General features: G+C 37.3%; 1 protein-coding gene across 3 annotated transcripts in view; it reads right to left on the reverse strand.

Moving 5' to 3' along the window:
• The window catches only part of SLC30A9 (solute carrier family 30 member 9), a 76,386-nt gene that overhangs the window by 36,793 nt on the left and 23,713 nt on the right, over positions 1–15,880 (reverse strand). For all 3 annotated transcript variants that reach the window (XM_007178759.2, XM_057546762.1, XM_007178758.2), the window contains exons 3-7: positions 15,321–15,383; positions 12,880–12,979; positions 11,111–11,203; positions 10,308–10,390; positions 3,095–3,153 (exon numbers count right to left, since the gene is read on the reverse strand). In XM_007178759.2, the coding sequence (XP_007178821.1) occupies positions 3,095–3,153; positions 10,308–10,390; positions 11,111–11,203; positions 12,880–12,979; positions 15,321–15,383 (398 nt within the window). The remainder of the gene's footprint in view (positions 1–3,094; positions 3,154–10,307; positions 10,391–11,110; positions 11,204–12,879; positions 12,980–15,320; positions 15,384–15,880) is intronic.

Below are 15,880 nucleotides of genomic sequence, written 5' to 3' on the forward strand. Positions count from 1 at the left end.
CTTTCCTCTCCTTGGAATGCTATCATCTTCCACCGCAACCTGGGCAAGCTTTACTCATCTTCTTGTATATCTGGCCAAGTGTCACCTTTCTATGTAAAGCCTTCCTTGGTCCCCCAAAGACAACACTCACTCTATTACACATTTATTATTGTACTTTACGTTTCTCTTGAAGCACGTCATATATTCTGCCTTATGTAATTTATTCAAGAAATATTTATTGTACAAGTACTATATGCCTGGCACAGTTCTAGATGCTGGGGCACAACAGTAAACAAAACAGAGTCCCTGCCTTCATAGATCTCACTGCCTAGTATAGGAAGATAGAGAATAAGTCCGTCATATCTGATAGTGATAAATATAATAAAGAAACTAAAACAGAGACTGAGAGAATAGTGTTGGGGGGGTATGATGGAGAGGGTTATTTTAGTTAGAATAGTGAGGGAAAGAAGTTCAATGATGAGAAGGAGGCAACCATGAAAAATTTGGAAGAAAAATGGTTTAGGCAGAGTATACAACACACTCAAAGATTCTGAAACAGAAGTAAGTTTCGTGTGAAGAATGGACAAAAACAAGGCTGGTGACTTCCCTGTTTGCACAGTGGTTAAGAATCCACCTGCCAATGCAGGGGACAAGGGTTCGAGTCCTGATCTGGGAAGATCCCGCATGCCGCAGAGCAACTAAGCCTATGCACCACAACTACTGAGCCTGCGCTCTAGAGCCCACGAACCACAACTCCTGACCCCACATGCTGCAACTACTGAAGCCTGCACATCGCCCGTGTTCCACAACAAGAGAAGCCACTGCAATGAGAAGCCCGTGCACCAAAACGAAGAGTAGCCCCCGAAACTAAAGAAAGCCCGTGCACAGCAACAAGGACCCAACGCAGCCATAAATAAATAAATAAATAAAAATTTTTTAAAAATTAAAAATAGAACTACCATATACCCAGCAATCCTACTCCTGGGCATAAACGCAGAGAGAACCATAATTCAAAAAGATACATGCACCCCAATGTTCATTGCAGCACTATTTACAATAGCCAGGACATGGAAGCAACCTAAACGTCTATCAACAGAGGAACGGATAAAAAAGATGTGGTATATATATAGAATGGAATATTACTCAGCCATAAAAAGGAATGAAATCGTGCCATTTGCAGAGACGTGGATGGGCCCAGAGACTGTCATACAGGGTGAAGTAAGTCAGAAAGAGAAAAACAAATATTGTATAGTATCGCTTATATGTAGAATCCAGGAAAATGATACAGATGAACTTATTTGCAAAGCAAAAATAGAGACACAGACGTAGAGAACAAACGTATGGACACCAAGCAGGGAAGGGGGGTGGGGGGGATGAATTGGAAGATTGTGATTGACATATACACACTACTATGTATAAAATATCAATAAATAACTAGTGAGAACCTACTGTATAGCACAGAGAACTCTACTCAGTGCTCTGTGGTGACCTAAATGGGAAGGAAATCCAAAAAAGAGGGGATATATGTTTAGGTATAGCTGATTCACTTTGCTGTACAGCAGAAACTAACACAACATTGTAAAGCAACTATACTCCAATAAAAATTAGTTAAAAAAAACAAAAAAAAAAGAAAGTAAGATTTGGGGCTGGTCACCAGAGGAGCCAACCATGTAATTAGAGGGTTATAACTTTCCAACCTCCAGGGCTGGGAAAGAGGCTGGAGATTGAGTTCAGCCTCCAATGGCCAGTGGTTTAATCAATCATGCTTATGTAATGAAGCCTCCATAAAACCCTGAAAGGACAGGGTTTGGTGAATGTGTGGAGATTCAGGGAGAGTGGCTGCCCAGAGAGCATGGAAGTTCTGAGCCCCTTCCCACATGCCTTGCCTCCTGCACCTCTTCCATCTGGCTGTTCCTGAATCATATATCCTTTAATAATAAACAGGCGGGCTTCCCTGGTGGTGCAGTGGTTGAGAATCTGCCTGCCAATGCAGGGGACACGGGTTCGAGCCCTGGTCTGGGAGGATCCCACATGCCGCGGAGCAACTGGGCCCGTGAGCCACAACTACTGAGCCTGCGTGTCTGGAGCCTGTGCCCCGTAACGGGAGGGGCCGCGATAGTGAAAGGCCCGCGCACCGCGATGAAGAGTGGCCCCCGCACCGCGATGAAGAGTGGCCCCCACTTGCCGCAACTAGAGAAAGACCTCGCACGAAAACCAAGAGACCCAACACAGTCATAAATAAATAAATAAAATAAATAAAGTATTAAAAAAAAAAAAAAAACTAAACTAAACTAATAAAAAAAAAATAATAATAATAATAAACAGGCAATCTAGTTTAAAAAAAAATAAAATAAAGAAGTGGGACAGTAAAGGTAAACTTTCTATACTGGTCCCAATATTAATTTCCTTCTGATAGGAAGGAAAACAGAGTTATTCTGGCACACTTGTCAATAAGGTAGTAAACCTGCTAATGGAAAGATAAGGTACTTCTATCAGATTAGATCTATTTTTTCAATGAAATATAAAACAAGGTCATCAGCTGAAGAGGGAAAGTGAGTCTGCAGGAAGTTTGGGAAGAGAGGAAAAGGTACGCAATAAGTATCTCACACAATGGGAGAGTGAACGTACTATGGAAGTTTAGTAAGACTGACAAATATTGAGTGTCCACTGATTTTGTACACTCATATAATAAAGAAAAAAAATCATCAAAATGGCTGTGCAATTTTCTCCTCTAAGGGCTGAGCTTCCTGGGTACAAGCAGAGGATTAGCACTTTGAATGTTAAACAAGGTTAAGAGTAGAAGGAAAAAGAATAAAGGAAATTAAAGGTGTATACAAGAGCTAAATCTTGCTAAAAATCTAACAAAATAAATCATCTATATCTATATGCTTATGGTTTATAACACAGTTATGAATTTAAAGAGAACTTATGTCCCAATTTTTTTAATTTTAAGAAAAACAGACAGAAGCAAAGAGATTGTAATTCAGTAGATTACAATCTACTTAAGAAAATCTTGGTATAGGATCACAGACATGCTAGATTTTCACCATGGACTGATACTAGGATTTGCTGTGCAACACATACACACATAACATTAACAGAAAGATATCCTTACCTTGGTATTTCCCAGAAACTCTCTATATTCTCTCAATATTTTTTGGTTTCTAAATAGCCCTATAAGAAAAGAATTACACAATACATTTAGGTCATACATATTCTTATCAGTCACACTTTAGATTAATAAGACTATGTTAAATCATTTTCTACTAGCTAGCTACCAACAAAAATATGTTATTAGAAGAAATGTGAATTTGCAACTTGATTAAAAACTAGGCAAAGGATTTGAATACTTTTCTCCAAAGATGATACACAGATGGCCAACAGGCATATGAAAAGATGCTCGTATCACTAATCATCAGAGAAATGCAAATCAAAACCACAATGAGGTATCACTTCACACCCATCAGAATGGCTACTATCAAAAAAAACAAAAACAACAACAAAAAATAACAAATATAGGGACTTCCCTGGTGGTCCAGTGGTTAAGACTCCACACTCCCAATGCAGGGAGCACAGGTTTGATCACTGGTCAGGGAACTTAGATCCCGCACGCCACACAGCGCAGCCAAAAAAATAATAATAATAGTAACAAGTATAGGCAAGGATGTAGAGAAACTGGAAATCTTGAGTATGTTGGTAGGATAATAAAATATTGCAACTGCCATGGAAAACATGGAGGTTCTTCAAAAAAATTAAAAACTACCATATGATCACCCAAATTCACAGCAGCACACAGCAGCACTATTCACAATGGGCAAGAAGTGAAAGCAACCAAAACATCCATGGATGAATAAATGGATAAACAAAATGTGGTATATGCATACAGTGGAATATTATTTAAACTTTATGAGGAAGGAAATCCTGTCACATGGATGAACCTTGAGGACATTATGCTAAGTGAAATAACTTAGTCAAAAAGACAAATACTGTATGATTCCATTTATGTGAGGTATCTACAGTAGTCAAATTCATAGAAGCAGAAAAAAGAATAGTAGTTACTAGGGGCTCGAGGGAGAGGGAGAAGGGAATTGTTTATCATGTACAGTTTCAGTTTTTCAAGATGAAAAAGGTTCCAGAAGAACATTTTCTGGAAATGTTTCATAACAATGTTAATATACTTACCACTTCTGAACTGTACACATAAAAAGTTAAAATGATAAATTTTATGTTGTATTTTTGCAATGAGATAAAGGCAGTTTGCTAAGATTCTTTCTCAGTATTAACTAAAAAATATAAGAACCAATTCTTCATTGTTAGCTCAAAGTTTAAAAATACAGGAAAAAATATTTTTCTATTACTGTGCTTTCTCAAATTCTGTACTTTAAATATCTCCTTTAATATATGTACAAGGCTATTCATGGTATCATTATTTTACTAGCAAAAAACTGGAAATGACCTAGGAGGAAATAACTGAATAAACTATGGTGTAGCCCCCAAAATGGAGTATTATAAAAGAAATGAAGAAATGTCTCTATTTCCTGCTATGGAATATTCTCCAGGACATATTATCAAGCAAAAAAAAAAAAAAAAAAGCAAGCACAGAAAGTATGCATACTATGCCTTATTTATGAAAAGGGGAGTCTACATTGCCAGTATGTATGCTATTTTATTGCATTTTTTTAATGGAAAAACTAACCCCCAAACTAAATTTTTTTTTAATTTATTTATTTTATTTTGTTTATTTTTGGCTGCTGTTGGGTCTTTGTTGCTGTGCACGGGTTTTCTCTAGTTGCAGCGAGCGGGGGCTACTCTTCGTTGTGGTGCGCAGGCTTCTCACTGCGGTGGCTTCTCTTGTTGTGGAGCACGCGCTCTAGGCGCACGGGCTTCAGTAGCTGTGACTTGCGGGCTCTAGAGTGCAGGCTCAGTAGCTGTGGTGCACGGGCTTAGTTGCTCTGTGGCATGTGGGATCTTCCCGGACCAGGACTCGAACAAGTGTCCCCTGCTTTGGCAGGCGGATTCTTAATCACTATGCCACCAGGAAAGACCCCAAACTAATTTTTTAAACAGTTACCTATGTTAGAGAGAGGGAGTAGGGTAGAGAAGACAGGGATGGGAGCTAAACTTCTCTGAAGTGTTTTGTCTGGTAAAGGTCACTTTGGAATCGTGTAAACGTTTTACAAAATTATAAATAAAAATAATTTCTCAAAATCGAAAGCAAAATGAAACAAATGAAGCTAATTTTACATCTGTTAGATGGTTTATCCATACAATGAGAAATTAAAAGTGACTTTAAAGCATAGACATTTGACTATATATCCCTAGTGGGATATATAATAATGACAAAAAGAAAAACAGAAATCTTAAGACACCTTGATAGCAATATCGATCCTGTTAGTTTTAAACTACACTGTATTCTCTCTATATGTGTGTATACACATAAAAGAACAAACCAAAAATGTAATTAATTATGCTAATGAATTAAGAAATAAGATTTTCAGTGTAAGAGATACAAAAAGAAAAGAAACAGTGTTTATCAGAATAACCTAAAAAAAAAAAAAAAATAACCTATGTATTTTTTCTTAAGAAACAAAAAGTATTTCCTAGCTCTGTCCACTGAAAAGACCTTAAAAATACATCACCCTGTTAAGAATGAGTATCCCTAATGCCCACAGGTCTCTCAATTTTATTTCCTATTAAAAGGAAAGGATCTCCTATTAGAAATGGCTGATTCCCAATCTGGGGCAGGAAATATACTAAATAAACCTGAAACATCTTATTGTACCTAAAAGCAAGGATGCTACAACAGTACCTGGATTATGACAAAAGGACTTCGGAGCCAATTTGAGATGTTTCCACTGGCCAAAGTGAAGTTGAGCACCACGACTTTGCCTACTTTGTTCTTTCCTTCCTTGCATGTCTTCTCCACGTTCTTCCCGATCTCCTGATCTCCTTCCTACCCACTGCTGTCCCTCTTGACACTAAACACCACACACGCAAAAAACTCTCCCAACCCCTTTTCTTCCTGTGCTACTGACCACAACTTTCTCACAATTTCCACCTAGAAACTTCACCAACTCATGAGGAGAAGGAAATATTGTCACCTTTAAGCCTTGGTCCTATGCAGAACTTAGAAATATAGTTAAAGAAGTCAGAATCCTCCTAAATAAAGCCTGACCAAAAAAAAAATGTCTAATTTTTGCAGATACTAGCACGTCTGTCTCTACTTTAATCCTGCCACATTACCGTTCAGTTCCACAGAGTAACAGAAGTGTAACTGAAGTACAAGTATCTAATTCCCCAATGGATTATGCCCTACTCGAAGATGATTTCATCATATCCTATATTAGCACCTGTATTGCCTATAAAGAAACCCAATGGAAGCCATTAACTGAATAGTGATACCACAATTCTGGGGCTCCCTGACCCCAACATGTATTTCTTTCATCAAAAGTAAACATTTCGGGCTTCCCTGGTGGCGCAGTGGTTGAGAATCTGCCTGCTAATGCAGGGGACACGGGTTCGAGCCCTGGTCTGGGAAGATCCCACATGCCACGGAGCAGCTGGGCCAGTGAGCCACAATTGCTGAGCCTGCGCGTCTGGAGCCTGTGCCCCGTGACGGGAGGGGCCGCGACAGAGAAAGGCCCGCGCACCGCGATGAAGAGCGGTCCCCGCACCGCGATGAAGAGTGGCCCCCGCTTGCCGCAACTGGAGAAAGCCCTCGCACGAACCGAAGACCCAACACAGCCAAAAATAAATAAATAAATAAATAAATAAATAAATAAGAAAATCCTTTAAAAAAAAAAAAAAGTAAACATTTCATGGAATTCCCTAGTGGTCCAGTGGTCAGGACTCTGCGCTTCCACTACAGAGGGCACGGGTTCAATCCCTGGTCAGGGAACTAAGATCCCATAAGCCGTGCAGTGCAGCCAAAAAAAAAAAAAAAAAAAAAAGTAAACATTTCAGCTACAGGAGAGGGTGCGGAGAAAAGGGAACCCTCTTGCACTGTTGGTGGGAATGTAAATTGATACAACCGCCATGGAGAACAGTATGGAGGTTCCTTAAAAAACTAAAAATAGAATTACCATATGACCCAGCAATCCAACTCTTGGGCATATAACCAGAGAAAACCATAACTCAAAAAGACACATGCAGGCTTCCCTGGTGGCACAGTGGTTAAGAATCCGCCTGCCAATGCAGGGGACACGGGTTTGAGCCCTGGTCCAGGAAGATCCCACATGCAGTGGAGCAATTAAGCCTGTGTGCCACAACTACTGAGACTGTGCTCTAGAGCCCGTGAGCCACAACTACTGAGCCCGCATGCCTAGAGCCCGTGCTCGGTAACAAGAGAAGCCACCGCAATGAAGCCCGTGCACCACAACCAAGACCCAAAGGAGCCAAAAACAAGTAAATAAAATAAATAAATTTATTAAAAAAAAAAAAGACACATGCACCCCAATGTTCATTGCAGCACTATTTACAATAGCCAGGTCATGGAAGCAACCTAAATGCCCATCGACAGATGAATGGATAAAGAAGATGTGGTACATATATACAATGGAATATTACTCAGCCATAAAAAGGAACGAAACTGGGTCATTTGTAGAGATGTGAATGGACCTAGAGACTGTCATACAGAGTGAAGTAAGTCAGAAAGAGAAAAACAAATATTGTATATGAATGCATATATGTAGAATCTAGAAAAATGGTAGAGATGAACCTGTTTGCAAGGCAGAAATAGAGACACACATAGAGAACAAATGTATGGACACCAAGGGGGGAAAGGAGGGATGGGATGAATTGGGAGATTGGGATTGACATATATACACTAATATGTATAAACTAACTAATGAGAACCTGCTGTATAGCACAGGGAACTCTACTTCACTTTGCTGTACAGCAGAAACTAACACAACATTGTAAAACAACTATACCCCAATTTAAAACAAAAAAAACATTTCAGCTAGAGACTCAACACATTCCTATCAAAACCCCAAGGGCATTTTTCACAGAAATAGAACCAAAAAATTCTAAAAGTTTTATGAAACCACAAAAGACCCCAAATAGCCAAAGCAATACTAAGAGAAAAGAATAAAAATAAAGCTGGAGGTATCACATGCCCTGATTTCAAACTAAATTACAAAGCCATAGTGATCAAAACAGCATGGTATTGGCAGAAAAACAGAGACATACATCAGTGGAACAGAATTTAGAGCCCAGAAACAAACCCACACATATATGGACAATTAATTTATGACAAAGGAGCAAATATCATACAATGGAAGAAGGACAGTCTCTTCAACTCATTAGTTGGGGAAATTGGGACATTGGGACAGCTACACGCAAAAAGATGAAACTAAGCCATCATCTCACACCCTAAACAAAAATCAACACAAAATGGATTAAACACCTCAATGTAAGGCTTGAAACCATAAAACTCCTAGAAGAAAACATAAGCAGTACACTCTGACATCGGTCTTCACTCTATCTTTCTAGCTATATCTCCTCAGGTAAGGGAAAAGAAATGAAATATCTGATAAGGGGTTAATATCCAAAAAATATAGACAACCCAATTAAACAACAACAACAACAAAAAAAAAACAATTAAAAAATGCAGAGGAGCTGAATAGGCATTTTTCCAAAGACATTTTTTCATACAGATGGCCAATAGAATATGAAAAGATGTTCAACATCACTAATTATTAGGGAAATGCAAATCAAAACACAATGAGATGGGCTTCCCTGGTGGCGCAGTGGTTGAGAATCTGCCTGCCAATGCAGGGGACACGGGTTCGAGCCCTGGTCTGGGAAGATCCCACATGCCACGGAGCAACTGGGCCCGTGAGCCACAATTACTGAGCCTGCGCGTCTGGAGCCTGTGCTCTGCAACAAGAGAGGCCGCGATGGTGAGAGGCCCGTGCACCGCGATGAAGAGTGGTCCCCACTTGCCGCAGCTAGAGAAAGCCCTCGCACAGAAACGAAGACTCAACACAGTCATAAATAAATAAATAAATAAATAAAAGAACGTGAATTTCTAAAAAAAAAAAACACAATGAGACATCACCTCACGCCTGTTGGAATGGCTAGTATCAAAAAGGCAAGAAAAAACAAGTGTTGGTGAGAATGTGGAGAAAAGGAAAACCATATGCACTGTTGATGGGAATGCAAATTAGTGCAGTCTACTAAGGAAAACAGTATGGAGATTCCTCAAAAAATTAAGAATAAAATTACCATATGGGGCTTCCCTGGTGGCGCAGCGGTTAGGAATTCGCCTGCCAATGCAGGGGACATGGGTTCATGCCCTGGTCCGGGAAGATCCCACATGCCGCGGAGCGGCTAGGCCCATGAGCCACAACTGCTGAGCCTGCATGTCTGGAGCCTGTGCTCCGCAACGGGAGAGGCCGCGACAGTGAGAGGCCCGCGCACCGTGATGAGGAGGGGCCCCCGCTCGCCGCAACTGGAGAAAGCCCTTGCACAGAAATGAAGACCCAACACAGCCAAAAAAAATAAATAATAAAATAAAAATAAATAAAAATTAAAAAAAAAAAAATTACCATATGATCCAGCTATCCCATTTTTGGGTATTTAATCCAAAGAATATGAAAACACTAATTAGAAAAGATATACACACCTCTATGTTCATTGCAGCATTATTTTCAATAGCCAAGATATGGAAACAACCTAAGTGCCCAACAACAGATGAATGGATAAAGATGTGGTATTTTTACTCAATGGAATACTACTCAGTCATAAAAAAGGTGAACTCTTGCCATCTGCTAAGTGAGACAAGTCACATGGAGATAAATACCATATGATTTCACTCATATGTGGAATATAAAAAACAAACAAACAAATGAAATAAATGAACAATCCAAAGCAAACCAAAAATGTAGATACAGAAAACAGTAGTGGTTATTTGAGGGTGAAATGGGTAAAATGGATCAACTGTACAGTAACAGATGGAAACTAAATTCTTTGGTGGTGATCACACTGTAGGGTAAACAGAAGTAGAAATATAATGTTGTACACATGAAATATATGTTATAAACCAATGTTACCTCACTGAAAAACAAATTTTAAAAAAAGAAACTAAACATTTCATTCCTGTGGATTTAAGTGCAGCTCTACTTAGAATATCTGTGAATATAAAGATGCTCAACAGTTGTTTGCTTCTTCTGAGAGGCCAAAACCCCTTAGAAACTAGGATTTACCTTTAAACAGGTACAATCTCCAAATCAGACTGTAAGTTTTAATATTCATATATCTTATAGAAACCACAAACTAGCTTTGCTTGCTTTCAGTTAACTCAGCTGTAAATTTAATATACTTACTTTCTCTATATTCTATTTCTGCTTCCTTACGAAGTTTTTTCTCTCTGGCAAGAGCTTCAGGGCTTCCCCAAACTTCCAAAGATCTGTGTACACATGACCACCAACAATGACAATTTTAATGACTTTATTATAATCATATTTAAATCTAGATAACTAAAACTATATGAGAATTTAACAACAAAGCATAAGGTCCTTTAGGAAAAATATAAAGCACTTAAATCTTTCTAAATTAAATCTAAACAATAAGAGTAAATTCAACAGCAAATTTTCTCATAAATTATGACTTTTTTTTGCTAACTAGTACATACTAGTAACTCTCAGACAAATTTAGAAATGTAAAAATATTCTGCTTGGGCTTCCCTGGTGGCGCAGTGGTTGAGAATCTGCCTGCTAATGCAGGGGACACGGGTTCGAGCCCTGGTCTGGGAAGATCCCACATGCCACGGAGCAGCTGGGCCCGTGAGCCACAATTGCTGAGCCTGCGCGTCTGGAGCCTGTGCCCCGCGACGGGAGGGGCCGCGATAGAGAAAGGCCCGCGCACCGCGATGAAGAGCGGTCCCCGCACCGCGATGAAGAGTGGCCCCCGCTTGCCGCAACTGGAGAAAGCCCTCGCACGAACCGAAGACCCAACACAGCCAAAAATAAATAAATAAATAAATAAATAAATAAGAAAATCCTTTAAAAAAAAAAAAAATTCTGCTTTTAAAACATGTCATTTTAAAAATTCTGAGTCTGTCTAAAATACATTTTTATTAATCCCAAATTCAGCTTGTATTTTTATTCTAAAAGAACTATGTTCTTACTTTGTCTCCACATCTGATCTCAAGTATACAGTAAAGGACTCGGTATCTTCATGAGGACTTCGTCGTCTGATTTTTCGAAGTTGTTCTAGATCACTGAAGAAAGAAACACGTTGAATTTATTCAGACAAGGTTCATATGGTTCATGTACTTAAAAGGATTAAGGGCAGATAAAAGCCACTACACTGATCCTCATTTTAATAGCTAAATCTATATAGCCTGTAAAAAGCAGATTAAAGATGACATTTTGTACACAAAAGTGACTTAGAGACAGTTGAAACACTAAGAATTATTCTCGATGCTCAATATAGATACCATAACATAATATGTAGAGATTCAATTCCTTTATTAGTGCTTGCATTTTATCTGCTAGGGACACACCATTGCAATGTCTGATGTATGAAGAAAGAAAGTGAAAAGTGGAAAGAACATGGATTAGAGTATTACCCCTCTATTTAAGAATTTAAATTTAAAATTTACAGTCATTTATTTACATCCAGATTAATACTAAGTGGTAATATCATTCATAGATACCAAGTTATAAAGAATATGTGTCAATTTCATGCTATTTAATTATTTTCCTTTCTCTTAAATTCTGAAAGGTTTATACATTCATCAAGTCACTGCTAAATAGTCATACTAAATTTGATCATTGGTCTTCCTAAGGAAAGTTTGTAATAGCAACGAAAGACCTATAAATAAAAATCTGGGGCGTTTCCTGGTGGCCTAATGGTTAGTATTCCAGGCTCTCACTGCCATGGCCTGGGCTAAATCCCTGGTCAGGGATAAGATCCTGCAAGCTGTGTGGCGCAGTCAAAAAATAAATAAATAAAAAGTAAAAATAAAATAAGTTCAACAATCAACTATCACACATCAATAAAAAAAAGTCTGGACCAAGTAACAAAAGATATATATTCTGGTTCCCTCTCTGTCATTGACTCACTAAATAAGCTAGGTCATCACTCTTTATTATGTTCCCTGGCCTATAATGTGGAGATAGCAATACCTAACCTACTTAACTCACAAAATTTTTGTATGTGAAACAGAATACAGTTTTATATCATTATTATAATTGGCTGTTGTTTCAACAGTTATGGAAGTTATAAAACTGATTACAGGAATCCTTATTTCTTGATATTATACCATAGAAGATATGACCATGGGCTGGGGGTGGGGTGGGGGAGGCTAGATCATCTGATGTCAAAATTGCCAAGAAATCTTCCACATAAATATGGCTTTTCTAGGTAAACACACAAAAGAGGGGGGAAAGCTTAAATCTGTGAAAAATACCTCACTAAATCTCTTTAATAACAAGAAAATTAATAACAAGATACCAGAAAGAAGGAAAATAATTTATACTTAACATGAATCACCGCTGGAGTGTGAACATAAACATAATAAAATTGCTTTACCAAAAAACCCAAAATTTTAAAGTTATACAAATATGCAAATAATCTTATTGATAATTTTGCTACATAGTAACATAACAATAAAACTTCTAAGGTTCTTGTGTGACACAAAGATATTGAAGAACCTACCTTTTTGAGTTAAAGGAGCCAAGAAACACTGGAACTGCTCGTGCTGGAGCAGCCTTCAGTTTAGTAAGCTAACAATTTTAACATTTTTTTAACTGAATAAAAATACTTCTTCAATTTAGGAAGGAGCCATGGTAAAGTTTCCACATGGATGGTAGTGGGTAACAAATTCTAGGAAATAACTGGTTATTTAGATTAGATAGAGCAAACTACCCCATTTTCAAAAAATTACTGTACCTGGATTTGAGGCAGAACTCATTCATTGCTCTGACTCCAGTGATGAAATTATTCTGAGTGTACTTTGGTCCATATTCCCTCTTTTTAAGGACGGCTTTGACTAAAACCAAAAATATAGGAAAACATGCTAAATATGCACATTGGAAGTCACATTTGAAGATGAACATATGCTGAGTTTTAAGTGGATTCACTAATGAATTCCAAAGAAAACTATTTTTCCTGATGCACTGAATGGCGTCAGAAAAAAAATGTTTACTCCAAGTACAGAATAGGACAGAATTACACTTGTAACCACCCAGCTTTATCTCCATAGTTCATCAGTAACTGATGACAAAATGTAAGCCCTTTGTCTAAAGGATACCTTGTATAGGTATTACTGGTCTGTTTAAATTGTACTAGTACAATTTAAATTACTTAGGGTCTAAATGAAAATAAACTGAAGTTTCAACACAAAATTAGACTCTGGTTCGGTGTTTTACAAACACTGGTGAAACCAGCATTTTATAAAAAATGAAAATAGAAAGTAATCAAAGAGTACTGCACATAATGAAGAATAAGCACTTTTTGTGAAAACTTGTTTCAGTTACATATAATAATCTATATATATACTAGATCATTGGTATTTCTTAAGTGGGTTGCAGTCAAAAAAGTCTGAAAGTCATTGGACAATTTCACATAATGTAACAAAGATGAAGTAACTATAAGGAACATTTTTATCAGTTAAAAATTATAGGAAGTTAATTATAGACTATAGGTAAAATACTGCCTTCTAAATTTTTCCTATTATCAAGTATCAATCTGTTCATAAAAAAGCCAGAGACATCAATAATAAAATAAAATATCAATTTGGTATCAATTATAGTCTATGAATTAAAAATTACAGTCAACATTGGTCTGTTCACTTTTATAAAGTGAGACTTTTGGTCACAAAACACAGATAAATAACATAAGCAAATCTCTGAAAATTGTCACCTAGTCACTTCATATTCTATTCTAATGTCTAGTAACTATTGAGTTTTCTATTGTACTTACAAGTTGAAAGAATAAATTAAGACTAAAATTATCCATCACTACAGTAGGTAAAAAGACTCTTAAAATAACACACGAACTATTAAAATCAAAAGCACAAATAATAGTTAACAAGAACATTTCAAAAATAAAGTTCAATATAAAAACCAAAACCTTATTTGAAAAAAAGTATATAAACAAGTTCAGGTTTCTTTTTGATGAGTTTCTCTAAACTACCTTACTCTAAAAATCCTAAAATTCTAAATCCAAATAAACTTCTCTGGATCAGAGAGGAGAATTACATCGCTCTTCAAAAAGATTAGTTTTTTTTTTACATTACTTTTTTTTTTTTTTAAATAAAGTCCTTCAATCAGTTATTTATTTATTTATTTATTTATTTATTTATTTATTTATGGCTGTGTTGGGTCTTCGTTTCTGTGCGAGGGCTTTCTCCAGTTGCGGCAAGTGGGGGCCACTCTTCATCGCGGTGCGCGGGCCTCTCACTAGCGCGGCCTCTCTTGTTGCGGGGCACAGGCTCCAGACGCGCAGGCTCAGTAGTTGTGGCTCACGGGCCCAGCTGCTCCGTGGCATGTGGGATCTTCCCAGACCAGGGCTCGAACCCGTGTCCCCTGCATTAGCAGGCAGATTCTCAACCACTGCGCCACCAGGGAAGCCCTACATTACTTTTTAATAATTTCTTCAAAGTAGCTAGAAATCCCTGTTGGCCTGTCCTAGCCCAGATTACTGATGATAAGACAACATTAAGTATTCTTAATTGTGACTCTACACTATCATCTCAAAGTTATCCTAGAAGAGAAGTCCCATTTTTAGCACGATTTTATAGGGAGGAAACTAAGGCTCAGAGAAATAAAGTAAACTGCCCAAAGCCATACAGCTAGTATGTCCTGAAGTTACAAATTGAATCCACTTTTGTTTGACACCAAAGCCATGGTGCTCCTAATCACAGAATTAGTACCTCCGTGAAACATGCTACTTTGGAGATGGGAGCCATAGCGCGTTATAAAGAAGAGAGCTGCAAACAAGAATTCCTTCATCACTCAATCACTCCCAGAAAAGGAAATCAGACAAGAATGTCCAAACTCTACCTGGATTTGAACAAGCTGTAGGTGTTGGCCTCTTGTTCTTTATTAATCACATTACTTTTCTAAAAATGATAAAGCAATTGATGATTTTTATTTGCCATTACTCCTTTCTTTGGGCTTTTGAAAAAAGAACTTCCATAAAATTTATGACCAAAATGTAAAGTAAACTTCAATAGAAAATTAGTTTATAAATAGAATAAATCTTTATGGTCAATATATTTAAAGAAAAATGAATATACCCTTATAACTATAAAGAGCTCTATATAAACTAACTTTATATATTTAATTCAAAACACTATTACAATAAAAAATAGAATAAAATATATTTACCTCTTACTTGGAGAGGTTCTTGCTTAATAAGTGGAGCTTTCAGTTCTGCACCAATATTCTCTGCTGTAAAGTTCATTTTTAAAAAGTTATATTAAGCAGTTGTTTTCATACAAACCTATAAACTTAATATTAGCTGACAATCTGGCAATGTATACAAAAGATAATATTATCACAGACCAAGTTGGATTTATCCTAGGAATGAAAGAGTAGTTAAACATTAGAAAAGCTATTAATTCCCCTCATTAACAGATTGAAGGAGAAAAACTATAGAATCATTTCAGGAGCTAAACAAAGAGCATTTAATAAAATTCAGCACCCATGCAAGTTTCAAACCTTTTTAAGAAAATTAGGACAAAAAGGAATTTCCTTAAAGGGTAAAGCAAACCTATAACAAACATTGCATTCAATGGTGAAAATTTAGATGCATCGCTTTAAAACAAGGGCACATGCTGTCAACTTTTCCACCCAAAACTGTTCTATAGATACTATTCAATGAAGAAAGGATGACGATTAAGTGGTTATTGGAACAACTGTACAACTCCCTCCCCTCCAAAAAATTT

The sequence above is a fragment of the Balaenoptera acutorostrata genome, chromosome 5 (assembly GCF_949987535.1).
Source record: "Balaenoptera acutorostrata chromosome 5, mBalAcu1.1, whole genome shotgun sequence".
Classification (NCBI taxonomy): domain Eukaryota; kingdom Metazoa; phylum Chordata; class Mammalia; order Artiodactyla; family Balaenopteridae; genus Balaenoptera; species Balaenoptera acutorostrata.